The 25959-nt window shown below is 54.9% G+C and overlaps 1 protein-coding gene and 1 non-coding gene across 4 annotated transcripts in view; one reads left to right on the top strand and one right to left on the bottom strand.

The window, feature by feature from the left end:
* The first annotated feature begins 637 nt into the window (after positions 1 to 637).
* The window catches only part of Ppp1r7 (protein phosphatase 1 regulatory subunit 7), a 28236-nt gene continuing 2914 nt past the window's right edge, over positions 638 to 25959 (top strand). Inside the window, exons 1-9 of one of the 3 annotated variants that reach the window (XM_042699656.1) lie at positions 638 to 760; positions 3101 to 3241; positions 11100 to 11155; positions 11767 to 11832; positions 12234 to 12364; positions 13146 to 13308; positions 14684 to 14800; positions 17986 to 18090; positions 21453 to 21539. In XM_042699656.1, the coding sequence (XP_042555590.1) occupies positions 709 to 760; positions 3101 to 3241; positions 11100 to 11155; positions 11767 to 11832; positions 12234 to 12364; positions 13146 to 13308; positions 14684 to 14800; positions 17986 to 18090; positions 21453 to 21539 (918 nt within the window). In that variant the 5' untranslated portion in view covers positions 638 to 708. The remainder of the gene's footprint in view (positions 761 to 3100; positions 3242 to 11099; positions 11156 to 11766; positions 11833 to 12233; positions 12365 to 13145; positions 13309 to 14683; positions 14801 to 17985; positions 18091 to 21452; positions 21540 to 25959) is intronic. The other 2 variants (XM_042699657.1, XM_042699658.1) reach the window with 2 other exon arrangements.
* LOC122125123 lies at positions 15863 to 15967 on the bottom strand. Its single transcript, XR_006150727.1, has one exon. It is a non-coding gene; the product is annotated as a U6 spliceosomal RNA (small nuclear RNA).

Here is a 25959-nt window from a genome sequence, read left to right on the forward strand (position 1 = left end):
CCACGTGTGCCAGTGGGCGGAACTTGGAGCGCTCGATCTCGGAGCCCGCGCAAACGGTTGCTAGGGACGCACCGGACGCCTCCAACGGCGTCCCGGAGGAACCAAAAGGCTGCGACTCCAGCGGACCCCTAGCCCGTGGGACGCCCTCATCCGGCCGCGGGGTCGGGAGGCTGAACGTCACGGAGCTCGCCTCTTGGAGGCCTCGTCCTCAAGGCGGTGGGCGCGGAACGGAGGCGGAGAAGGCGGCCAGCGAGCGCCCGGGAGCCGACCTGCCGGTGCTGGGCGTCCGCTAAAGGCGGCTTATGGGAGCCCGAGAGAGTGGTCGCTCTGGCCGCCCGGCCCATCGTGCAGACGCCGCCGCGAGACTCCCGATGTCGGGGATGCACGTGCAACTGGCCGCGCCGCTCCTCCGAGCCCAGCACGTGGGCACGGGAGAACCCAGAGCTACGGATACGTCCCGCGCTCGGGCGCGCTGCGGGGACACCGCTTCCGCACGGCCTCACTCTCGCGCTGCCCCAGCTCCCAGCCACTGTCGGAGGCGGGACGAGGTTCGCCGGAACTACAACTCCCATGAGGCGCTGTGCCCGCGCAGGCCCGCTGGCTCCGGACGCCGCGCCGGCCCCTATTGGCTGGCGGCTCGGAGCCGGGAGCCCTGATTGGTCCAGGGCCCTGAGGCGACAGGTTCCGGAAAGGGGAAGAGCAGCCAATATGGCGGCGGAGCGCGGCGCGGGGCAGCAACAGTCGCAGGAGATGATGGAGGGTGAGCGGCCCTGGAGCGGCGGGAGGGGACGGCGGGCTCGCACGGCCCCTCGCCCAAGAGGGGCCGAGCATCTGGCCAGGGACGCGGCACCACGGCACTGTCAGCCGGGCTGGCTGGGGCGGCGGAGGCTGGACCCGGGCAGTCTCGGCCCGAGGGCTGCAGCGGCTGGCAAGGACCGGAGCCCGGGGCAGAGCGTGGCGCGAGCCCGCCGGTGCCGGGGAGACGGCGAAGCGGGGGGGCCTCGCCGCGAACTCGGAGATTGACAGGCGGGAGGGGGCGGGCCTCCTTCCGCTCGCGGGGAAACTGAGGCTCCGGGCGCGGGGACCTGCGGACCCCGCAGTGCCGATCTTCTCGCGGCTGGTGAAGGGTCTACTCGGGAGCGGATGGGATGTGGCGAAGGCATGGCCAGGAGCTCCGGGGAGCTGGAGGCGATGGCTGTTTTCTAGGCCTTCGGAATCTCCAAAAGGATACATTCAACTTTCTTCCTCCTTTTCCACTTCGTTGGAATTATGTCTCTCTCTCTCTCTCTCTCTCTCTCTCTCTCACACACACACACACACACACACACATACACACATGCATGCACGCACGAACACATCCTTGTGTGTATAACTTGTCCATGCTTTTTCGGCATAATTATGTGCAAACTTCGAATCCGGTGCGCGTGTGCACTCCAGTACACACTCCAACTGGAGAACTAGTCAAGTCTCTTCTGATTGAGTAGTAGAGACTATCAGAAGAACAGTCACAATCTTCACACACACACACACTCCAACTGGAGAATCAGTCAAGTCTCTTGAGTGCCTAAATGCTTTTGCTTCACCGGTGCAGTGGTACAGAACTCCAGATGAACAAGCACTATTTTCATGTGAAGAGCGCTAGGGGGAAAAGGCCCTGGAGCTGGGGATGTAGAAGGCACATTTGGGAGTGATGCCAGCTGCATTGCCCACCAGGTTGGGGACAGGTGGGATGCAGGTGGGAGGAATCAGTTATCATTCCATAGAAAGGAAACCCAGGCAAAGGCAAAAGGCTGTGGAGTGACAGTTGTTTGTAATATAAAAGGTCAGGTTAGGGGTCCGGCTCTTTGGTATCCTTGAATCTTTTGGAGCATGAAAGTGGTTCTTTCCCCCTCTCCCCACTCATCTAGCCCACTTCTGATTCTCTTCCACTATTTGCATTTCTTGGTAAAGGGCAAATACAAAAGCCAGGCTTTTCTCCACTCCACTCCCACACGTTATCAGCTCTGACGCTTACTGCTTCAACAGCTCCAGTGCTTTGACACCTCTATTGCTACCACCAATGCCTTCACTCCGACCTTCCTCTTGGGGATTTGATTGCCTGCCTGCCAGCTCATTGTGCCCAGCCCCACAGTTATTTTCTTGTTGAGTGATTGACAGTCCCAGGCTGCAGACCCTCTCTACCACCCTCACCATAGTCACAAGCTGCACTTTGGCTCCTCCTATTCTTTGGCACCTCCTGGAGGATGTGCATGGGCTGTGACCCAGAACTTGGTCTTCCTGTGCTCCTGGTAGTTTGTTTGCTAAATTCTCCTGTGTGTCATACCCTGGTAGCTGTTCTTGTGCCTTTTTAAAATGTAACCCTGACAACTCTTGAGGCTGGGCGCTCCACTAGCTCTCTTCTATGGGGAGTCTGAGACTTGAAGAAGAAAGTGATTTGCCAAAGCTGAATCCTTAGAGGCAAGATGCAACCAAGATGAAAGCAAAGATCAGATTCAGTGGAAATGAAGACTAGGGTAAACAGAACAAGATTAGAGAGATAAGTAAGAAGGCAGAGCTAGAGTCCAGCCTTCAGTAATAACGGAACCAAGGCAGTGACTAGATCGGGAAGGAGGAATGGATATGGAGATTTGGGAGATGGATTTTAGAAGAATCTTCTTTACACACTAGTGTTTCCTGAGTGTGCTTTGCTGGATACAGTGGGAAATGCACATATGAAATGGAACCTCCTTCCACTTGAGAGTGTGCTCTTTTGTAAAAATTGGGTCAGAGCTAGACATACTGGCTCATGCCTGTAATCCTAGCTACTTAGGATGCTGAGATTCAGGAGCTCAAATTTCGAAATATAAGGCAAGCCTGAGCAATAAAAGTTTATGAGACCCTCATCTCAATCCATGAAAAGCTGGACACAGTGACCCTGGCCATCCCAAGTATGTAGGGAATAGTGTGTGTGTGTGTGTATGTGTGTGTGTGTGTGTGTGTGTGTGTCCAGAGCTAAATTCAACCACTATTTCTGAAGGAAGCTGTGCTGATTTACACCTGGTGTTAGTTGTCAAATGTTCTTCAGAAAGTCATATGAAGTGGACATGGATTCTCATGACAGGTGTGGGTTCAGTTGACAGGAGGGCTGAATCCGAAGAGTCCGGTGATGAGGAGGGCAAGAAGCGCAGCAGTGGCATTGTAGCAGACCTCAGCCAGCAGAGCCTGAAGGATGGCGTGGAGCAGGGAGACGAGAGCGCGGAAGGTACTGGGTGCCGTTAAGAACCTCAGACTCGTCGAGAGCAAGGATGTGTGTGGATGAGATGTGCTGGTTGCGTTGCACATGTATCCTCAGGTAGTGTGTGACAGTCCTGGGAAGGCTGGAGCAGGTGGTTGTGTGCCCAGGGCACTCAAGTGACTCACTTGTGCCCCTTGCAGAAGTGTGCAGTTGTGCAGTGTTGTGGAGTTGCACTGATGGCAAACACTACTACTGAGAAGGTTGGCCCTGGAATATCGCCTGGGACAGAACCCTGTGTGCACCTGGACTTGAAGAAACATGCTAGGTGATTACTGTGCTTCCTGTCCACATAGCAGCGGTCAGAGCACTCCCAGGGCCACTTCCTGTCCACATAGCAGCGGTCAGAGCACTCTCCCAGGGCCACTTCCTGTCCACATAGCAGCGGTCAGAGCACTCCCAGGGCCACTTCCTGTCCACATAGCAGCAGTCAGAGCACTCTCCCAGGGCCACTTCCTGTCCACATAGCAGCGGTCAGAGCACTCCCAGGGCCACTTCCTGTCCACATAGCAGCGGTCAGAGCACTCCCAGGGCCACTTCCTGTCCACATAGCAGCGGTCAGAGCACTCCCAGGGCCACTTCCTGTCCACATAGCAGCAGTCAGAGCACTCCCAGGGCCACTTCCTGTCCACATAGCAGCGGTGAGAGCACTCTCCCAGGGCCACTTCCTGTCCACATAGCAGCGGTCAGAGCACTCCCAGGGCCACTTCCTGTCCACATAGCAGCGGTCAGAGCACTCCCAGGGCCACTTCCTGTCCACATAGCAGCGGTCAGAGCACTCCCAGGGCCACTTCCTGTCCACATAGCAGCAGTCAGAGCACTCCCAGGGCCACTTCCTGTCCACATAGCAGCGGTGAGAGCACTCTCCCAGGGCCACTTCCTGTCCACATAGCAGTGGTCAGAGCACTCTCCCAGGGCCACTTCCTGTCCACATAGCAGCGGTCAGAGCACTCTCCCAGGGCCACTTCCTGTCCACATAGCAGCGGTCAGAGCACTCCCAGGGCCACTTCCTGTCCACATAGCAGCGGTCAGAGCACTCCCAGGGCCACTTCCTGTCCACATAGCAGCGGTCAGAGCACTCCCAGGGCCACTTCCTGTCCACATAGCAGCGGTCAGAGCACTCACAGGGCCACTTCCTGTCCACATAGCAGCGGTCAGAGCACTCTCCCAGGGCCACTTCCTGTCCACATAGCAGCGGTCAGAGCACTCTCCCAGGGCCACTTCCTGTCCACATAGCAGCGGTCAGAGCACTCTCCCAGGGCCACTTCCGGGCCACTTCCTGTCCACATAGCAGCGGTCTCCTCAGAGCACTCGTACAGGGCCACTTCTGGTGCCACCACGTTTCTCCAAGGTGATGGATGTTAGGAAGGTTATTTGCTGGTGAACTAGCCAAGTAGCTTTCTCTGGTGGCTTTTTGTACCCCCATAAGGGCCCATACCATTTTGTATGTTTGCTTAGGAGAATCAGTTTACATGGAAAAGAATAAGAGAGCCATGTAAACACAGATATTCAAGATTGATTATTAATGGCTTCAAAAAATTCTAAGCAGGCTGGGTGACAGTAGCTCATTCCTATAATCCTAATTACTCAGGAGGCTGAGATTTGAGGATCACAGTTCAAGGCAAACCTGGACAGGAAAGGCCATGAGACTCTTATCTCCAATGAATTCAGAAAAAGCCAGAAGTGGCACTGTGGCTCAAAGTGGTATAGTGCTAGCCTTAAGCAAAAGAAGCTCAGGAACAGCACCCAGGCCCTGAGTTCAAGCCCCAGGACCAGCAAAAAAAAAAAAAAATCTAAACAGGATATGTGTAGATTGTTGTTTTTGGGGAGGCAATGCTGAGACTCAAGGCCTTATACCCTCACTTGGCTTTTTTGCTCAAAGGTTGGTGCTCTACCATTTGAGCCATACCTTTGCTTTCAGTTTTTTGTTAGTCTCAGATTTGTCTACCATAGCTGGCTTCAAACAGTAGTCCTCAGAGCTCAGCCTTATGAGTAGCTAGGATTACAGGCATGAGCTTCCAGTACCCAACCAGAAATCTTACTTTCAATTAAATGTGAAAATGTGGTTTACTACCTAAAAATAAAACACATCAGCACTGCTGAGGTTTGACAGGAGCGTCTGCCTTCTGCATTTCCAGATCTGCAGGCAATGTGTGACTTGTTCAGGTATTCATAATCATGCCTTACTCTTATAAAAATAAATTCTTTAAAACATCGCTGATTTTTAAAATAGCGTTGTACTGTGTGCCAGCAAAGATTATTGGTAACCATGGCAACTGAATTTTAAGAGAAGAGGCAATTGCCCCAAAAGTACGCATAGTTTTTGGTGTGGAACTTCAGTGTCAGTACTCGGGGAGTGATGTGGGTGGACCACGGGCTTGGGCACAGTCCTCCCGTTGGGCTTAGTCATAGAGAAGCTCAGGTCTGTACCTTTGAGACTGTAGGTGACCATGGAGGACGTGGGGCATGGAGCTGAACTGTTTTGGGCTTCTTTTCCTAGCTGGCAATGTCATCTTGCTGGTAACAGGACTGTGGTCCCTGACAGATGAGAATAAGGCCTTCTTGCTTGCCAGAGCACATGTACTGCAAAAAAAGCCAATGGGATTAGAGCTTACTTTGTCTAAATCCCAGGCTGTCTCCTCCAGAAGAATAGAACAAATTCTAGTTCTCTCTGAACCTGTCTTTCCAGTTCTGAGAAAAATTGAAACTTATTTAAATGTTTGGTTTTTGTTTAGTTTTTGCCAGGCCTGGGTCTTGAACTCAGGGCCTGAGCACTGTCCCTGTCCCTGAACCTCTTTGTGCTTAAGGCTAGCACTTTATCACTTGAGCCACAGTACCACTTTGGGCTTTTTCTGAGTATTAGAGAAAAGAGTCTCATGGACCTTCCTTCCAGGGCTGGCTTTGAACCTCAGTCCTCAGATCTCAGCATACTAAGTAGCTAAGGTTACAGGCATGAACCACCAGTGCCAAATATTATTTAAGTATTAGTTCAGACAAATTCAAACATGTTAACCAGGCCCTGGGGGCTCACGCCTGCAATCCTAGCTATTTGGATTGAGGATTGCAGTTCAAAACCAGCTCAGGTAGGGAAGTCCATGAAACTTTGTTGTTGTTTTTTTTTTGTCATGGGGTTTGAACTCTAGGCCTGGGCTCTGTCCTTGCACTCTTCAGCTCAAGGCAAGCACTCTACCGCGTGAGCCACAGCACCACTGGTTTTCCAGTGGTTTATTGTAGATAAGAGTCTCACGGACTTTTCTGCCCGGGCTGGCTTTGAACTGTGATTCCCAGATCTCAGACTCCTGAGTAGCTAAGATTACAGGCGTGAGCCACTGGCACCTGGCTTCCATGAAACTCTTATCTCCAATAAACTACCAGAAAACCGGAAGTGGCACGTGGCTCAAGTACTAGAGCACTAGTCTTGTGCCGAAGAGCTGAGGGACAGCGCCCAGGCCCAGAGCTCAAGTACTAGAGCACTAGCCTTGTGCTGAAGAGCTGAGGGACAGCGCCCAGGCCCAGAGCTCAAGTACTAGAGCACTAGTCTTGTGCTGAAGAGCTGAGGGACAGCACCCAGGCCCAGAGCTCAAGTACTAGAGCACTAGCCTTGAGCTGAAGAGCTGAGGAACAGCGCCCAGGCCCAGAGCTCAAGTACTAGAGCACTAGTCTTGTGCTGAAGAGCTGAGGGACAGCACCCAGGCCCAGAGCTCAAGTACTAGAGCACTAGTCTTGTGCTGAAGAGCTGAGGGACAGCGCCCAGGCCCAGAGCTCAAGTCTCATGTATGAAAAAGAAATTCAAACATGTTAGCCATTACTTTTTAACTTACTTTCCCTGACTTCAATTTTATCTTGCTTTCTTTTAAAAATATGAGTGTGGCCAGGTGCTGGTGGTTCTTACCTGTAATCCTAGCTACTGAGGATTATGGTTCAAAGCCAGCCTGGGCAGGAAAGTCCATGGGACTTTTAACTCCAATTAACCACCAGAATACCAGAAGTGGCGCTGTGGCTTAAGTAGTAGAGCCTTGAGCTGAAAAGCTCAAGGACAGCACCCAGGCCCAGAGTTCAAGACCCACAACTGACCCCCCCCCCCCAAAAAAAAAAAAAAATGAATGTGACATAACCAGAAAATGCTAAATGCTCCATGTTCAGTGAGCAGCTCAAGTAGGAGGAGAGAACAGCTGAGCTAGGTATACTGCAGACGGGATCCCTTAGCTGTGGACCCCGCGTCCTGAGCTGGTATACTGCAGACGGGATCCCTTAGCTGTGGACCCCATGTCCTGAGCTGGTATACTGCAGACGGGATCCCTTAGCTGTGGACCCCGCGTCCTGAGCTGGTATACTACAGATTGGATCCCTTAGCTGTGGACCCCGCGTCCTGAGCTGGTATACTACAGATTGGATCCCTTAGCTGTGGACCCCGCGTCCTGAGCTGGTATACTACAGATTGGATCCCTTAGCTGTGGACCCCACGTCCTGAGCTGGTATACTACAGATTGGATCCCTTAGCTGTGAACCCTGCGTCCTGAGCTGGTATACTACAGATTGGATCCCTCTACCTGTAGACTCTGCGTCCTGACCTGAGTGTAGTGCAGGTGGACCCCTCTAGCTGTAGACTCTGTGTCTGAGCTGGGTCTACTACAGACGGGGCCCTCACATCTTGGGAGGCTGGAACAGTACTGCCTGATCCATCACCACCTTCCCCTATAAGTTTTCTAGGGTCCTTCCAATGAACTTCACCATCCTACCTTAATTACAATGCTATCTTTTTTTTTTTTTTGGGGGGGGGTGGGTTTGGTTGGTCATGGGGCTTGAACTCTGGGCTTGGGTGCTGTCCCTGAGCTCTTCAGCTCAAGGCGAGCACTCTACCACTTGAGCCACAGCGCCACTTCTGGTTTTCGAGTGGTACAACGCTATCTTTAATGCTTAATTAATGCTATCTTTGGGTGTTAGGGCGTTTGAGTCTGTCTCTTGGAGATGTATGGTTCCTTTTATTTAGTTTTTAGGTTAATTAGTCTCCTATAAAGTTATGGGTAAGTTATAGTAACACTTTTTAACCAACCACTGTTGATCATTGTATAAAAGCCATCACGAGCTAGGCACCAGTGGTTAATACCTGTAACCCTAGCTCTTCAAGATGCTGAATCTGAGGATTACAGTGCAAAGTCTGCCTCCCCTTTCCCCGCCCCCTCCTCCCCCCCCCCCCCCCCCCCCCAGTTTATCTCCAATTAAACACCAGAAAAGCCAGAAGTGGAACTGTGGCCCAAATGATAAAACACTGGCCTTGAGCAAAAAAACTGGGGAAGTGCTCAGGCCTTGCCTTCAAGCTCCAGGACTGGCACAAAACATAAGTCATCATGAAAAGTCAGTTTCATTCTGGACAGGGTGGTACATGTCTACAATCCCAGATACTCAGTGGGTAGAAATGAAGATTACAGGTTTGAAGCCAACCAGAGCCATAAGTTAGCAAGGTAGTCTCTCAGCTAATAAGCTAAGCATGACGGTGTGCATCTGTAACCCCAGCTACATGGGAGGCATAGTAGGAGTATCACTGTTCAAGGCTAACCTTCTAGGCCAAAAACACCCTATCTTAAAAAAAAAAATACTAAGCCGGGCGCTGGTGGCTCACGCCTGTAATCCTAGCTACTCAGGAGGCTGAGGTCTGAGGATCACAGTTCAAAGCCAGCCCGGGCAGGAGAGACCGTGAGACTCCTATCTCCAATAAGCCACCAGAAAACCGGAAGTGGCGCTGTAGCTCAAGTGGTAGAGTGCTCGCCTTGAGCTGAAGAGCTGAGGGACAGCGCCCAGGCCCAGAGTTCAAGCCCCACGACTGACAAAAAAAAAAAAAAATACTAAACTCAAAAGGGCCAGAAGTATGGCTAAAAAGTGGTAGAATACCTGCCTAGTAAGCATAAGGCTCTGTACCACCAAAAAACACTAAATCTAGCCAGGTGGGACCTTAAGCTGCTCCACGTGGGGTCCTCTTTCGGAGGCTTTCAGTTGCTGAGCAGGCTGACTACATAAGTCACATTTTGTTGGGGAACCAGCCAGGAACACGCGGTCCAAGTTGTGGGAGCCAGTCCCATTGCTGAAGCAAGTACGGGGTTGCTCTTGAGAAATTGAGGCAGAAGAAAGAGCCCCGGTGAGATCCAAGCAGACTAGATTACAGAAAACAGGCGAGAGACTGCAGAGACCAGACCTGCAGCAGCACCATGAGACAAACAACCCATTTTCATCTAGCTTCACAGAAGTACCATCTGTGGAGCTGGACATGGTGGTACATACCTGAACTACTAGCCTTCAGAGGCTGAAGCAGAAGGATCAGGAGTTCAAGGCCAGCCTAGGCTACATAGCAAGTTTGATGTCAGTCTGAGCTACCTAGCAACAGCCTTTCTGAACTAAAAGGAAAGGACAAAGAAACTACAGAACTGGGAAAGATGAGCAGTGACTGAATATTTGGTGATGCGAAGGGAAAACTATCACCCTTCACAGTGTTGTAAGTTCTGTGTGCGCACATGTGAGTTTGCATCTCTCATATCTAGGTTCTCCCTCTTGACTGTCATCCATGCTTAACTAGATTCTGCTTAAATGAATAGAGGAAGGAGCTACTCATCTAGGACTGTTGATGGCAGCCATGAAAGAGGTTTTCAGGGCCCCTCCTCCACACACACACACACACACACACCCAACAGAGGAAGCTAGCTATCTGCTGGAGGTGGGGCCTGAAATCTAGATGCTGGCACTCTGCTGGAGTTAGTTCACCAAGCTTCCACTCAAGAAGTGTGTTTAAATTATTCATTGGGGCTCTTTGATCCTGTCTGTTGAGCTCTGCTTCATGCTGTTTTGCTCTTTGGAGAAAGAGCATTTATAGATACAGGCTACTTTCCAACAGGCACATCCTAGAGCATGTGATGCACTGAGCATGATGGCCTGATTCTCTGCCACAAACAAGAAGGGAACCCATATAGGCTGCTGCCAGTGTGCAGGTTCCAAGAAGGCAGCAGTCCAGCAGCGTGCTTCCCAGAAGGACTGGGCTCGCTCCCCCTCACTGTCTGGGCTCAGCCCTGCACAGGAACCGCTCCCCCTCACTGTCTGGGCTCAGCCCTGCACAGGAACCGCTCCCCCTCACTGTCTGGGCTCAGCCCTGCACAGGAACCGCTCCCCCTCCTCCCCACTGTCTGGGCTCAGCCCCGCACAGAAACCGCTCCCCCTCCTCCCCACTGTCTGGGCTCAGCCCCGCACAGGAACCGCTCCCCTCCTCCCCACTGTCTGGGCTCAGCCCCGCACAGGAACCGCTCCCCTCCTCCCCACTGTCTGGGCTCAGCCCCGCACAGGAACCGCTCCCCTCCTCCCCACTGTCTGGGCTCAGCCCCGCACAGGAACCGCTCCCCTCCTCCCCACTGTCTGGGCTCAGCCCCGCACAGGAACCGCTCCCCTCCTCCCCACTGTCTGGGCTCAGCCCCGCACAGGAACTGCTCCCCCTCCTCCCCACTGTCTGGGCTCAGCCCCGCACAGGCAGCCGCTCCCCTCCTCCCCACTGTCTGGGCTCAGCCCCGCACAGGAACCGCTCCCCTCCTCCCCACTGTAAGGTCAAACTGCACTTTCCTTCCTTTGGAAATTCAGGGGCTCAATAGAGGTTTGGAGACCGTGGCCAATAGCTAAATCCAGAGAGCTCAGAATGTTCAGGTGTTGCCCTGCTGATCTCCCTTGGAGTTGGCTGCACAGAGGTGTCTGTGGGCTGTAGGTCTTAGCATTAGCCAGAAGCGGCTGCTCTTCACCAGTGCCTCTTGTCAGAGGAGTCGTTCTGAGTGGGCTTTTCTCTTTCTCCTGTTTTCAGAGGAACATGAGCTGGCTGTGGATATGGAAACCATTAGCCTGGACCGAGATGCAGAGGTAACACTGCCTGTCACACTAGCTCTCGGGTCATCCTCGGGAGGACTTGCAGCAAAGTCGGCGAAGCCTGCCTGCCTGTCTTCTTGCTGCTTTAGTATCAGAAATGGCAGTCCCATTAACCATCAAGGACTGAGTGACACGTTAACTGCCTTTGACTCATAAGTTACCCAGGACCAGTGACTGCACCGCACAGGATTGGGCCTCACGCCCCCAACCTCTGAAGAGCAGCATGCATGCAGCCAGCAGCCAGGCTAAATAAGGAATGATTGCCTGCTGACTGTAGCGCTCTCCGGAGCTCCCAGCTGGTCATGAGGGCCCTGTCAGTGTGCAGGGAGAGGCTTGTCCCCGCACCCAAGGGCTGGGAGGCTAGAGAGAGCCCTCACCTTCACTCATTTTATGGGTCTGTTTTACACAAAAAATACAAATCAAACCTAAACCAGTGAGCACCTGGCAACTCTGTGTTACCGCCGTGGGCCAGTTACAGACCTGATGTGCAGTGTCCCCTCCCCTCCCTTCCTATCCCCTCCCTTCCTGGCAGCAGCCTTTAACAGCTCCTGCCCAGGACGCGGGCCTGCCCCTGGATGCAGCTGAACTTGAATTCTGTGTTTCAGGATGTTGACCTGAACCACTATCGAATTGGGAAGATTGAAGGCTTCGAGGTGCTGAAGAAAGTGAAGGTGAGAGGAACGCTGTCCTGGCCACCTGCGGCAGGCACTGACCCCGGCTCCCCTCCCCCTGGAAGCGGTGTTGTCACTAGCCTGGAACACATGGCTGTGGCTCTGAGCTCCCTTTAGTCGAGCTCTGCAGTCTTCCACCCTCAGCTCGAGCCCGCTAAGTTTGCTGCGTACAATGAGCCCACCTGAGCTCCCAAATCTACCAAGAGCTGGTGGTCACTTCCGCCCAATGGGGCCTCCGTCCCAGCTCCCCTTGGCAGGAGCAGCTCTGGCCTCACACCTTTGCTTCCCGGCCTCTGGAAAGTCAAAGCCTTTCTGGGACACAGTGGGAGGAGGAGGGTGCCCTCTGGTTAGGAAGGAGGTTCCGTGTCCTTCTGCTGTGTCAGTCCAGTTCCCTCCCCCAGACGCTCTGCCTTCGTCAGAACTTAATCAAATGCATCGAGAACCTTGAGGAGCTGCAGAGTCTTCGAGAGCTGGATCTCTACGACAACCAGATCAAGAAAATTGAAAACTTGGAGGCACTGACCGAGTTGGAGTGAGTCATCAGGCCCAGAGGAATCAGGAGTCAGGGAGGGGCAGTCTTCCCAGAACCAACCACTCTTTGGGCCCTGACCTTAGAGGCCTCCCCAGGCCTGGCTGCCAGGTCTGCCTGCTCTATCCTAGGCTCCAGGAGGACAGGACAGCTTCCCGTCATCACTGGCTGGTTGGGCAAGCCTTTTGGATTTGGAACTCGGGTTCATGCGTGCTGGGCAGGCAGGGTCATTTGAGCCACATCTCTACTCTTTTTTTTCTTCCTGCTGGTCCTGAGGTTCACTGGGTCTCATGCTGTCCTTGAGTGTTTGTTTTTTTTCTCAAGGCAGCAGTCTGCTACTTGAGAGCCACAGTGCCACTTTTTTTTGTGATTTAATTGGAGATAAGATCTCACAGACTTTCTTGCCTGGGCTGGCTTTGAACTGAGATCCTCAAGGCTCAGGCCCAAGTAGCTGAGATTATAGGTGTGATTTTTGTTTGTTTTAATTTTAGTTGACTGTTTCTCAGGTCTCTCCTATGTGCAGGGCATGACTCTGAGTCCTGCTGTGACATGGGAATGAATGACCCTGGTTTTTGCCCCAGATGCAGCCCCATGTCGGGAGGAGCCCACAGCCCTGGTGCTCGGGCTTCTGGACAGCCTGAGTCAGGCCCACATTGGCAGTGCTAGAACGAGCAAGGTGACAGGGTGGTGGCCAGTCCCCTACAGGACCAGTCCCTGGCTGGAATGCCTCTGCAGAGTGAAGCAAACTCCACTCATTTAAAAATGTTGTTCTGCTTGCCCTCAGGATTCTAGATATTTCTTTTAATCTACTGAGAAACATTGAAGGGATTGACAAATTGACGAGGCTGAAGAAACTCTTCTTGGTCAACAATAAAATCAATAAAATTGAGAACATAAGCAGCTTACATCAACTGCAGATGCTGGAGCTGGGGTCTAACCGCATCCGGGTAGGTGCGGACGGCGCTGCTGGGGTCCAGAGGTGCTGTGTGGGTGGTGCGTCTGCAGGGGCTACCTGTTTGCGTCGGGTTGTATGGGTGAAGCCAGAGCCTTGTACTTGCCTCTTCCAACCCCTCGCCTGGGTTTTTCTTGTGCGGTGTAGTTTTTCAGGAACATGGCACAAAAACTTTCTCAAAGAAAATGCTCACTGGAAGTCTGTTAGTAAGGACACAGGCTGCTCAGCGGTCTGGTCTTTCTGCAGGCAGATTTCAGTTGTTCTCCACCCATGTCCTAACCCAGCTTCAGGCCGCTCCTGGCTAGGCACCCTGTGCCCTTTGCATTTAAACCTGCTCCTGCTCACTTCAGCCTCAAGGATGACTTTCCCAGGCTTGTACACCCTTGCCACTCAGAATCTTTCCCCAGAGCAGTGTGCTGGGCCCTCCTCCCTCAGACCTGTCCCCAGAGCACTGTGCTAGCCCAGCCCTCCTCCCTCAGACCTGTCCCCAGAGCACTGTGCTAGCCCAGCCCTCCTCCCTCAGACCTGTCCCCAGAGCACTGTGCTAGCCCAGCCCTCCCTCAGACCTGTCCCCAGAGCACTGTGCTAACAGGCCCTCTGCCCTCAGACCTGCCCCTCAGAGCTTTGCAGAAGGAAGTGGCTCGCCATTAGTACTGGCTCCCCAGCTAGGCACACCCAGTCAGTCATGTGGCTGAGATGGGCTGCACGCTGGCTGGCAGGTACTGCAGGCACCTCTGCTTATGAATAGGCTTTAATCTATTTGAAAGAGTGCTTTCTGAGAGGAGGGAAATCAAGAGGCCAGTACTCTGTCATTAAACAACCTGCCATGCAAAATGCAAGGGATCGAACAAGAAGCCGGGCCCTATCTAGGATTTAGGTCGAGTAGAAGAGCATGCAGTGAGGTCAAGGGCAGCAGTGGAGGGGAGCCTGGACTGAGCAGGGGAGACAGAAAGCATCCGCAAGGCATTCTAGCATCCTAATACCTTTGGCCACAGTTCCTGCAGCCAGCCTCCTGGAGGACCAGGCTCTCGGGAGTGCATGTGTCTGATGCCGTGTCAGATAGCACACCTGCTCAGGGTAGAGAACTGAAAGAGATAAGATCTTGTTAAACCATCCCCAGTTCCCCAGACACAGCCTAGGAGCTGACAGCTTGAGGTCGCATGCCCAAGCAAGGTCTTAGACTGCCCAGCACTTCCTAGACTTTGAGGACTACAGTACTTTCCACACTGTTTGACTGGAAGACTCCCTGAACAAAATGGAAAGGTGTCCAGTGTCACAGCGCGGGGCATGTAGCTCACCATGCCTTCAGCCCAGCCTCTCCCTGCCTCAGCTTGCTGGCCACAGTCCTGACTGCTCCGTCCTTTTCACAGGCAATTGAAAATATCGACACATTAACCAACCTGGAGAGTTTGTTTCTGGGGAAAAACAAAATTACTAAGCTTCAGAACCTGGACGCACTGACCAACCTGACAGTCCTCAGCATGCAGGTATTGATGCTCCCACTTCCGCCGCGCGTCCCCAGCAGCCACCCGCCACCCGCCGGCTGAGCTCACCGCGAAACCCACGCAGGCGCCAGCTCAGGCCTGCTGCCTCAGCCCCCTCCGCGCTGATATGACAGACTTGTGGTCTAACCTAGGCCAACCACTGATTTCTGTCTGTCTCTGTGTCCACAACTAGTGCTTTGTTTTACTATCAGTAATTCAAGTAGACTTCAGAGGCTCCATACATGTGTCAAACCGACATTTTATTTCAGTTTATTTTGTCAATTTGGGGGTTTGAACTCAGGACCTGGGCGCTGGCCCTGAGCTCTATTGCTCAAGGCTAGCACTCTACCACTCTGAGCCACAGCTCCACTTCAGGTTCTCCAAAGGTTAATTGGAGATAAGACTCTCACAGGCATTGGGTACCAGTGGCTTACACCTGTAATCCTAGCTACTCAGAAGGCTGAGATCTGAGGATCGAGGTTCAAAGCCAGCCCAGACAGAAAGGTCCAGTGAGACTCTTACCTCCAATGAACCACCCCAAAACTGGAAGTGGTGCTGTAGCTCAAGTGGAAGAGCGCTAGAGCACAAAGAGGTTCAGGGGCAGTGCCCAGGCCCTGGGTTCAAGCCCACAACCAAAAGAGAAAAAGGGCAGTCTCACAAGCTTTCCTCAGCTGGCCTTAAACTTAATCTTCAGACCTCAGCCTCCTGAGTAACTAGGATGACAGGCGTGAGCCTGTGTATGATTTTTTTTTCTTTTTTCTTTTTTTTATCGGTCATGGGATTTGAACTCTGGGTCTGGACACTGTCCCTGCGCTCTTCAGCTCAAGGCGAGTGCTCTACCACTTGAGCCACTATACTACTTCTGGTTTTCTAGTGGTTTATTGGAGATAAGAGACTCCCGGACTTTCCTGCCCAGGCTGGCTTTGAACTGTGATCCTCAGATCTCAGCCTCCTGAGTAGCTGGGATTACAGGCGTGAGCAACCGGTGCCCAGATGTGTATGATTTTTTTTTTACTTGAGTAATTTTTTTTATTGTGAAAATACTGCACAGAGGGGTTACAATAAAAAAATGTGGAACACTCCACGAATTTGCGTGTCATCCTTGTGCAGCGGCATGCTAATCTTCCTGTATCGTTCCAATTTTAGTATATGTGCTGCCCAAGCGGACACTGATTTTTAAATTTTATTTATTTTTTTAGATCTATTTATAGTTTGGACATTTAAATTTTTTATTGATTTGTTTTCCTTTTTCTTTTTTTTTTTTCCTGGAGTTGGAGATCAGTGCCTCACTCTCTGGGCTTTATTCTCTCATGACTGGTGCTTTACTACACAAGCCATGTTTCCAGTTTCGGCTTTATGCTAGTGAACTGAAGATAAGCATTACAGGCTTTTCTGACCAGATAGCTTTGAGCCTCGTGCTCCCATCTGTCTTCTGGACAGCTAGGATTGCAGGAATAAGCCACGGGTGTCTGGTTTAATTTTTTATTCTTTTTTTTCTGTGCCTGTACTAAGACTTAGATCAAGGCTCACACTCTTCACTCAGCTTGCTTGCTCACACTTGAGCCATTTCTCCAGTCTACCATTTTGCTGGTTAATTGAAAATGGAATCTCAAGGACTTTGCTGCTTGGGCTGGGTTCAATTAGAGATTCTCCAGGTCTCAGCTTCCTGAGTAGCTAGGATTAAAGTGTGAAATGCTTTTGGCAAAAATTTCATCTCTAAAGGTTGTCTTGTCCTGTTAGCAGTTGGGTAAGTTATCAAAGCCTTGGGCAGCACAAAAGCTCGCCTCAGTCCTCTTGTAGTGTGAGGCGCAGCGGAAGCTGTCATCAGGGCTATGCTGAGCGCAGCCCTGGAGGGCATGTTGGCTCTTGTTTACCTTTTCTGTGGGTAGCAATTCAGTGCAATCCCACCCCGAGGAGAAACGTGACTGAGAATCTGGAGAAACCCTGGGTGGCAGCTCCCACCAGCTGCCTGTCCAGGCACAAGAGACCTCTTTAAAAAAAGATGTTGTGCGCTTACTCTGGAAAAGAAATTCTTAATGTCTAGTTAAGTTGCAATATACTCTAAAAGAAGTAAGAATGTTTAAGCCAGGTGCTGGTGGCTTGTGCCTGTCATCCTAGCTACTCAGGAGGCTGAGATCTGAAGATCATGGTTCAAAGCCAGCCTGCGCAAGAAAGTCTGTGAGACTCTTATCTCCAGTAAACCATCAGGAAAAAAAAAAAAGAAGTGGCGCTGTGGCTCAGTCAGAGAGTGCTGGTCTTGAGCAAAAGAGCTCAAGGAGAGTGCCTAGGCCCCGAGTTCAAGCCCCAAAAGAATCTCTTTTAATTTCAAATTACTCTGTACATGTGACTTTTTTTTTTTTTTTGTCGGCCGTGGGGCTTGAACTCTGGGCCTGGGCGCTGTCCTTCAGCTCTTCAGCTCAAGGCGAGCGCTCTACCACTTGAGCTACAGCGCCACTTCCGGTTTTCTGGTGGTTTATTGGAGATAGGAGTCTCACGGTCTCTCCTGCCTGGGCTGGCTTTGAACCGCGATCCTCAGATCTCAGCCTCCTGAGTAGCTAGGATTACAGGCGTGAGCCACCAGCGCCCGGCGACTTTTTTTTTTTTTTTATCAGTCATGGGACTTGAACTCTGGGCCTGGGCTCTGTCCCTCAGCTCTTCAGCTCAAGGCGAGCGCTCTACCACTTGAGCCACAGCGCCATTTCTGGCTTTTTTCTTTTTGCTTTTGTGGTACTGAGGAATCAAACCCAGGGCCTCTGGCATGCAAGGCAAGCGCTTTACCACTGAGCCACCTTCCCAGCCCTTTTTAAATTATCTTAAACAGTGAGGGATTTCATTTGTTACATTTCCACCTGATAATACATTGCCGTCAGTCTCACCCTCTCTCCATCTCCCTTTCCTAAACAGGTTTCATTGTTGTTTTTATAGTTGTAAACAATCTGACCATCCTCTTTCCCCCTTCTTCATGTGATGTCTTCATATGCTACTTATCTTGTAGAGGTAGCTTGTCAAAGAACTTCCATGTATGAATTTTCTAGTACAACAGGCTGCACAAGTCCCATTCCAGCACATTTTAAGTGAAATGATGTTTTTAGGATTCCTCGGAATAATAAAGAGAGCTTACTTTCCCGATGCCATTCCTGCGCTTTCCTCTACATGGCTCTGATAGCTATCCACTCTTCCTCTTGCAGAGTAACCGGCTGACAAAGATTGAGGGTCTTCAGAGCCTGGTGAACCTTCGGGAGCTGTACCTCAGCCACAACGGCATCGAGGTCATCGAGGGCCTTGAGAACAATGTAAGCACCTCATGGCCGGTCTGTCTAGGAGTGAATGGGACCGGGAGCTGGCAGCTGGCACACGCTGCCCTCCAGGGCTGGTCGTAGGTAAATTCACTGTCTTGAAAGCAGGCCGCCTTCCCACCTCTGCTGAGCCATGAGCTCTGCCCCGAGTGTGGCAAACAGCTGACACGGATGTGCAGACAAAGCCCCTCCCGCCTCCGCTCCAGGGCAGCTGGGATCACCCGAAGTCCCTTTCCCTCCTGCCCAGCACCGCACTTCCCGCCTCTCTCAGCTTCCTCAGCCCACGGGGCCACAGGGCAAGCTTGGCTCAGCTGCTTTTCAGGAGGGCGTGCGGGCGTGCGTGTCGGTGTCGGTGTTGGTGTCCGTGTCTCCCAGCCCGGTTTTCCTAGAGTCCTGGAGGTCGCTTCCTCCTCCAGCTCTTCAGGAGGCTCTGTGTGTGTGTGTGTGTGTGTGTGCGCGTGTGTGTGTGTGCGCACGCGCGCGTGCGTGTCTGTGTGTCCATCTCCCAGCCCAGTTGTCCTAGAGTCCTGGAGGTCTCTTCCTCCTCCAGCTCTTCAGGAGGCAGTGTGTGTGTGTGTGTGTGTGTGTATCTGTGTGTGTGTGTGTGTGCGCGCGCATGTGTCTAGTGTGTGTGTGTGTGTGTGTGTGCGCGCGCATGTGTCTGTGTGTGTGTGTGTATCTGTGTGTGTGTATGTGTGTGTGTGTGTGTATCTCTGTGTGTGTGTGTGTGTGCGCGCGCATGTGTCTAGTGTGTGTGTGTGTGTGCGCGCGCGCATGTGTCTAGTGTGTGTGTGTGTGTGTGTATCTGTGTGTGTGTGTGTGTGTGCGCGCGCGCATGTGTCTAGTGTGTGTGTGTGTATCTGTGTGTGTGTGTGTGTGTGCGCGCGCGCATGTGTCTAGTGTGTGTGTGTGTGTGCGCGCGCATGTGTCTAGTGTGTGTGTGTGTGTGTATCTGTGTGTGTGTGTGTGCGCGCGCATGTGTCTAGTGTGTGTGTGTGTGTGTATCTGTGTGTGTGTGTGTGTGTGCGCGCGCATGTGTCTAGTGTGTGTGTGTGTGTGTGTGTATCTCTGTGTGTGTGTGTGTGCGCGCGCATGTGTCGTGTGTGTGTGTGTATGTGTGTGTGTGTGTGTGTATCTGTGTGTGTGTGTGTGTGCGCGCGCATGTGTCTAGTGTGTGTGTGTGTGTGTATCTCTGTGTGTGTGTGTGGTGTGTGTGTGTGTGTGTGTATCTCTGTGTGTGTGTGTGCGCGCGCATGTGTCGTGTGTGTGTGTGTGTATGTGTGTGTGTGTGTGTGTGCGCGCGCATGTGTCTAGTGTGTGTGTGTGTGTGTGTGTGCGCGCGCATGTGTCTAGTGTGTGTGTGTGTGTGTGTGTGTATCTCTGTGTGTGTGTGTGTGGTGTGTGTGTGTGTGTATCTCTGTGTGTGTGTGTGTGCGCGCGCGCATGTGTCGTGTGTGTGTGTGTGTGTGTATCTGTGTGTGTGTGTGTGCGCGCGCGCATGTGTCTAGTGTGTGTGTGTGTGTGTGCGCGCGCGCATGTGTCTAGTGTGTGTGTGCGTGTGTGTGTGTGTGTATGTGTGTGTGTGTGTGCGCGCGCGCATGTGTCTAGTGTGTGTGTGTGTGTGTGCGCGCGCATGTGTCTAGTGTGTGTGTGTGTGTGTGTGCGCGCGCATGTGTCTAGTGTGTGTGTGTGTGTGTGTGTGTATCTCTGTGTGTGTGTGTGTGTGTGCGCGCGCGCATGTGTCTATGTGTGTGTGTGTGTATCTCTGTGTGTGTGTGTGTGTGTGTGTGCGCGCGCATGTGTCTAGTGTGTGTGTGTGTGTGTGTGTGCGTGTGTGTATCTGTGTGTATCTCTGTGTGTGTGTGTGTGTGTGTGTGTGTGCGCGCGTGCGCGCATGTGTCTCCCAGCGTGGTTGCCCTGGAGTCCTGGAGCTCTCTTCCTCCTCCTCCAGCTCCCAGCGCCAGCCCGTCCTGTTCTCCCGCTTTCCCGCTCAGAAGAGCCTCTCTGACAGGGACCCGTCCCCACACCCCTGCCCCTACCTGCTCCGCCCCCCCCCAGCCGGGTCAGCAGATGAGTCGCCAGGGTTGCACGTCAGCCTCACCACAGGCTCCCTTGCCCTTGGTGCCCGAGCTCAGTCTAGTTCAGTCATCCGTGCTGGTCTGGAGGGGGGGGGGAAAAAGCTGTTTCGAATTTCATTTCACCAACATCTACAGAAAACTTTTCGAAATCTGCCTATGGGAAGTTTGGTCACATTCCTCCAGTGTTGTGGTAGCCGTGTGAAGCCGGTGTTTGCTTCTGTTTTGCAGAGTGAGCATTGAGGTGTCTCAGGAAGGGTGTGTGTGCTGGCCTGGCCCACCGCAGGCCCCATGGTGCCCCCCAGGGTGGGGCACAGCTGCAGTAAAGCACACAGCCCTGGGCTGGTGGGAAAGAAACCTGGCCCGAAGCCTTAAAGATAAAGCAAACACTCTGTGCTATGGTAAAGTTCACCGTAATCTAAATTTTAGCTCTTAACCGATCCGGGATTCATCTTCGTGGTGGGCGGCCGTGGCCCCTTTCCCAGCACCAAGTGCCACACAGATCCTCCCACCAGTGTCCGTGATACCATCTTTTTTTTTTGGTTGATCATGGGGCTTGAACTCTGGGCCTGGGCGCTGTCCCTCAGCTCTTCAGCTCAAGGCTAGCGCTCTACCACTTAAGCCACAGTGCCACTTCCAGTTTTCTGGTGGTTTATTAGAGCTAAGAGTCTCACAAATTTTCCTGCCCAGGCTGCTTTGAACCGTGATCCTCAGATCTCAGCCTCCTGAGTAACTAGGGTCACAGGTGTGAGCTGCCACCCCAGCCAGACCCATCTTCTTGATTGCCTCTTCTGTGGCCCAGGGTTCCCTTCGTTAGTCTAGCGTGTGCCTACACCAGCCTCTGGCCCGGGTTCACGTGGTGTCACTGAAAGCCATTGCTTACTAAGCAGTCACTCTGCCAGCTGAACCATGGTGTTTGTTTTTTATTTTGTGGGTACTAATCCTGTCTCTGCCTCTTAAATAACAGGTTACAGGCATGTGCTGAGATCCTCAGATCTCAGCCTCTTGAGTGGCTAGGATTACAGGCATGAGCTACCAGTGCCCGGTTTTCTGAACTTTTGTTCTTGGTGTTCTGATTCCAAATTTTCCCAGGTTTTAGGGTACATTTAATAAGTCTCAAATCAAATAAAACATGCCAACACTTAAGAACCTAGCCAACAGCATGGTGTGTCCAAGGTCATGCGGTACCGTCCCCCCCCTGGGAAAATTTGGAATCAGAACACCAAGAACGCAATAGAAATAGAACTACAATAATCCAGGAGAAATTTTGTTTTCTTGTTTTAGAACAAACTCACAATGTTGGACATTGCATCAAATAGAATCAAAAAGATTGAAAATGTCAGCCATCTAACAGAACTGCAAGAATTCTGGGTAAGTGTCATTCTTGAGTGGATTAATGGCCCTTTGGCTACCCCAGTCCCATTGAGTAAAACGCATGAATGAATGCCAAGCTTTCTGTCTTGGAGGCCTTGATGCCAGGCGTGTCATGTGACAAGGCAGGTGGGTGTTCTGGGGTTCGTGTGGTCCGGCTGCTCCGAGGCATTTCACCTCAGCAGTTTCTGCTGCCCCAGCTTGTCTGACGTGCAGAGTCCCAGCCCACCACCCCCGGGACAGTGTCTGTACCCGGCCGAGACTGCAATGATAGCTACGCACACAGAGCTGTGAGAAGCCCCGTCTCTGCGTGGTTTGGCCAGAGTGGCCATTTGATCAGGGTTTCGTGCCCGGGTGGGGGTGAGCATGCTCCTTGCAGCTCCGCTACAGAAGGAATCTGCCTGTGGTTCTCTGCAGTCATCTGACCTGGACTTTACCTCGTGTTAATGAGAGAGGTACCACAGGCCACGAGGAGGAGCAGCGTGTGAGGAGAGGTGTTGGCAGTTCCTTGGGGGTTGGGAGGAGGAGGAGCGTGGCGGCTGTGTGGAGGAGGAGGAGCGTGGCGGCTGTGTGGAGGAGGAGGAGCGTGGCGGCTGTGTGGAGGAGGAGGAGGAGGAGCGTGGCGGCTGTGTGGTGTGGAGGAGGAGGAGCGTGGCGGCTGTTTGGAGGAGGAGGAGGAGCGTGGCGGCTGTGTGGAGGAGGAGGAGGAGCGTGGCGGCTGTGTGGAGGAGGAGGAGGAACGTGGCGGCTGTGTGGTGTGGAGGAGGAGGAGCGTGGCGGCTGTGTGGTGTGGAGGAGGAGGAGCGTGGCGGCTGTGTGGAGGAGGAGGAGGAGCGTGGCGGCTGTGTGGAGGAGGAGGAGGAGCGTGGCGGCTGTGTGGTGTGGAGGAGGAGGAGGAGCGTGGTGGCTGTGTGGTGTGGAGGAGGAGGAGCGTGGTGGCTGTGTGGAGGAGGAGGAGCGTGGCGGCTGTGTGGAGGAGGAGGAGCGTGGCGGCTGTGTGGTGTGGAGGAGGAGGAGCGTGGCGGCTGTGTGGTGTGGAGGAGGAGGAGCGTGGCGGCTGTGTGGAGGAGGAGGAGGAGCGTGGCGGCTGTGTGGAGGAGGAGGAGGAGCGTGGCGGCTGTGTGGAGGAGGAGGAGGAGCGTGGCGGCTGTGTGGAGGAGGAGGAGGAGGAGCGTGGCGGCTGTGTGGTGTGGAGGAGGAGGAGCGTGGCGGCTGTGTGGAGGAGGAGGAGGAGCGTGGCGGCTGTGTGGAGGAGGAGGAGGAGGAGCATGGCGGCTGTGTGGTGTGGAGGAGGAGGAGCGTGGCGGCTGTGTGGAGGAGGAGGAGGAGGAGCGTGCCGGCTGTGTGGAGGAGGAGGAGGAGGAGGAGCGTGGCGGCTGTGTGGAGGAGGAGGAGGAGGAGCGTGGCGGCTGTGTGGTGTGGAGGAGGAGGAGCGTGGCGGCTGTGTGGTGTGGAGGAGGTGGAGGAGCGTGGCGGCTGTGTGGAGGAGGAAGAGGAGGAGCGTGGCGGCTGTGTGGAGGAGGAGGAGGAGCGTGGCGGCTGTGTGGAGGAGGAGGAGGAGGAGCGTGGCGGCTGTGTGGTGGTGAGGAGGAGGAAGAGCGTGGCGGCTGTGTGGAGGAGGAGGAGGAGGAGCGTGGCGGCTGTGTGGAGGAGGAGGAGCGTGGCGGCTGTGTGGTGGCTGTGTGGAGGAGGAGGAGCGTGGCGGCTGTGTGGAGGAGGAGGAGGAGCGTGGCGGCTGTGTGGTGTGGAGGAGGAGGAGGAGCGTGGTGGCTGTGTGGTGTGGAGGAGGAGGAGCGTGGTGGCTGTGTGGAGGAGGAGGAGCGTGGCGGCTGTGTGGAGGAGGAGGAGCGTGGCGGCTGTGTGGTGTGGAGGAGGAGGAGCGTGGCGGCTGTGTGGTGTGGAGGAGGAGGAGCGTGGCGGCTGTGTGGAGGAGGAGGAGGAGCGTGGCGGCTGTGTGGAGGAGGAGGAGGAGCGTGGCGGCTGTGTGGAGGAGGAGGAGGAGCGTGGCGGCTGTGTGGAGGAGGAGGAGGAGGAGCGTGGCGGCTGTGTGGTGTGGAGGAGGAGGAGCGTGGCGGCTGTGTGGAGGAGGAGGAGGAGCGTGGCGGCTGTGTGGAGGAGGAGGAGGAGGAGCATGGCGGCTGTGTGGTGTGGAGGAGGAGGAGCGTGGCGGCTGTGTGGAGGAGGAGGAGGAGGAGCGTGCCGGCTGTGTGGAGGAGGAGGAGGAGGAGGAGCGTGGCGGCTGTGTGGAGGAGGAGGAGGAGGAGCGTGGCGGCTGTGTGGTGTGGAGGAGGAGGAGCGTGGCGGCTGTGTGGTGTGGAGGAGGTGGAGGAGCGTGGCGGCTGTGTGGAGGAGGAAGAGGAGGAGCGTGGCGGCTGTGTGGAGGAGGAGGAGGAGCGTGGCGGCTGTGTGGAGGAGGAGGAGGAGGAGCGTGGCGGCTGTGTGGTGGTGAGGAGGAGGAAGAGCGTGGCGGCTGTGTGGAGGAGGAGGAGGAGGAGCGTGGCGGCTGTGTGGAGGAGGAGGAGCGTGGCGGCTGTGTGGTGGCTGTGTGGAGGAGGAGGAGCGTGGCGGCTGTGTGGAGGAGGAGGAGGAGGAGCGTGGCGGCTGTGTGGTGTGGAGGAGGAGGAGCGTGGCGGCTGTGTGGTGGTGAGGAGGAGGAAGAGCGTGGCGGCTGTGTGGAGGAGGAGGAGGAGGAGCGTGGCGGCTGTGTGGAGGAGGAGGAGCGTGGCGGCTGTGTGGTGGGGAGGAGGAGGAGGAGGAGGAGCGTGGCGGCTGTGTGGAGGAGGAGGAGGAGGAGCGTGGCGGCTGTGTGGTGTGGAGGAGGAGGAGCGTGGCGGCTGTGTGGAGGAGGAGGAGGAGGAGGAGCGTGGTGGCTGTGTGGAGGAGGAGGAGGAGGATCGTGGCGGCTGTGTGGAGGAGGAGCGTGGCGGCTGTGTGGAGGAGGAAGAGGAGCGTGGCGGCTGTGTGGAGGAGGAGGAGGAGCGTGGCGGCTGTGGTGAGGAGGAGGAGGAGCGTGGCGGCTGTGTGGTGTGGAGGAGGAGGAGCGTGGCGGCTGTGTGGTGTGGAGGAGGAGGAGCGTGGCGGCTGTGTGGTGAGGAGGAGGAGGAGGAGGAGCGTGGCGGCTGTGTGGTGTGGAGGAGGAGGAGCGTGGCGGTTGTGTGGAGGAGGAGGAGGAGGAGCGTGGCGGCTGTGTGGTGTGGAGGAGGAGGAGCGTGGCGGCTGTGTGGTGTGGAGGAGGAGGAGCGTGGCGGCTGTGTGGTGTGGAGGAGGAGGAGGAGCGTGGCGGCTGTGTGGAGGAGGAGGAGGAGGAGCGTGGCGGCTGTGTGGAGGAGGAGGAGGAGGAGCGTGGCGGCTATGTGGTGTGGAGGAGGAGGAGCGTGGCGGCTGTGTGGAGGAGGAGGAGGAGCTTGGCGGCTGTGTGGTGTGGAGGAGGAGGAGCGTGGCGGCTGTGTGGTGTGGAGGAGGAGGAGGAGCGTGGCGGCTGTGTGGAGGAGGAGGAGGAGGAGCGTGGCGGCTGTGTGGAGGAGGAGGAGGAGGAGCGTGGCGGCTATGTGGTGTGGAGGAGGAGGAGCGTGGCGGCTGTGTGGAGGAGGAGGAGGAGCGTGGCGGCTGTGTGGTGTGGAGGAGGAGGAGCGTGGCGGCTGTGTGGAGGAGGAGGAGGAGGAGCGTGGCGGCTGTGTGGTGTGGAGGAGGAGGAGCGTGGCGGCTGTGTGGAGGAGGAGGAGGAGGAGGAGCGTGGCGGCTGTGTGGAGGAGGAGGAGGAGGAGCGTGGCGGCTGTGTGGTGTGGAGGAGGAGGAGCATGGCGGCTGTGTGGAGGAGGAGGAGCGTGGCGGCTGTGTGGAGGAGGAGGAGGAGGAGCGTGGCGGCTGTGTGGAGGAGGAGGAGCGTGGCAGCTGTGTGGAGGAGGAGGAGCGTGGCGGCTGTGTGGAGGAGGAGGAGGAGGAGCGTGGCGGCTGTGTGGAGGAGGAGGAGCGTGGCAGCTGTGTGGAGGAGGAGGAGGAGCGTGGCGGCTGTGTGGAGGAGGAGGAGGAGCGTGCCGGCTGTGTGGAGGAGGAGGAGGAGGAGGAGCGTGGCGGCTGTGTGGAGGAGGAGGAGGAGGAGCGTGGCGGCTGTGTGGTGTGGAGGAGGAGGAGCGTGGCGGCTGTGTGGAGGAGGAGGAGGAGGAGCGTGGCGGCTGTGTGGAGGAGGAGGAGGAGGAGCGTGGCGGCTGTGTGGTGTGGAGGAGGAGGAGCGTGGCGGCTGTGTGGAGGAGGAGGAGGAGGAGCGTGGCGGCTTTGTGGAGGAGGAGGAGGAGGAGCATGGCGGCTGTGTGGAGGAGGAGGAGCGTGGCGGCTGTGTGGAGGAGGAGGAGGAGGAGCGTGGCGGCTGTGTGGAGGAGGAGGAGGAGCGTGGCGGCTGTGTGGAGGAGGAGGAGGAGCGTGC

This window comes from Dipodomys spectabilis, unplaced genomic scaffold, assembly GCF_019054845.1.
Source record: "Dipodomys spectabilis isolate Male_0828 unplaced genomic scaffold, ASM1905484v1 ptg000261l, whole genome shotgun sequence".
In the NCBI taxonomy this organism is placed as follows: Eukaryota; Metazoa; Chordata; class Mammalia; order Rodentia; family Heteromyidae; genus Dipodomys; species Dipodomys spectabilis.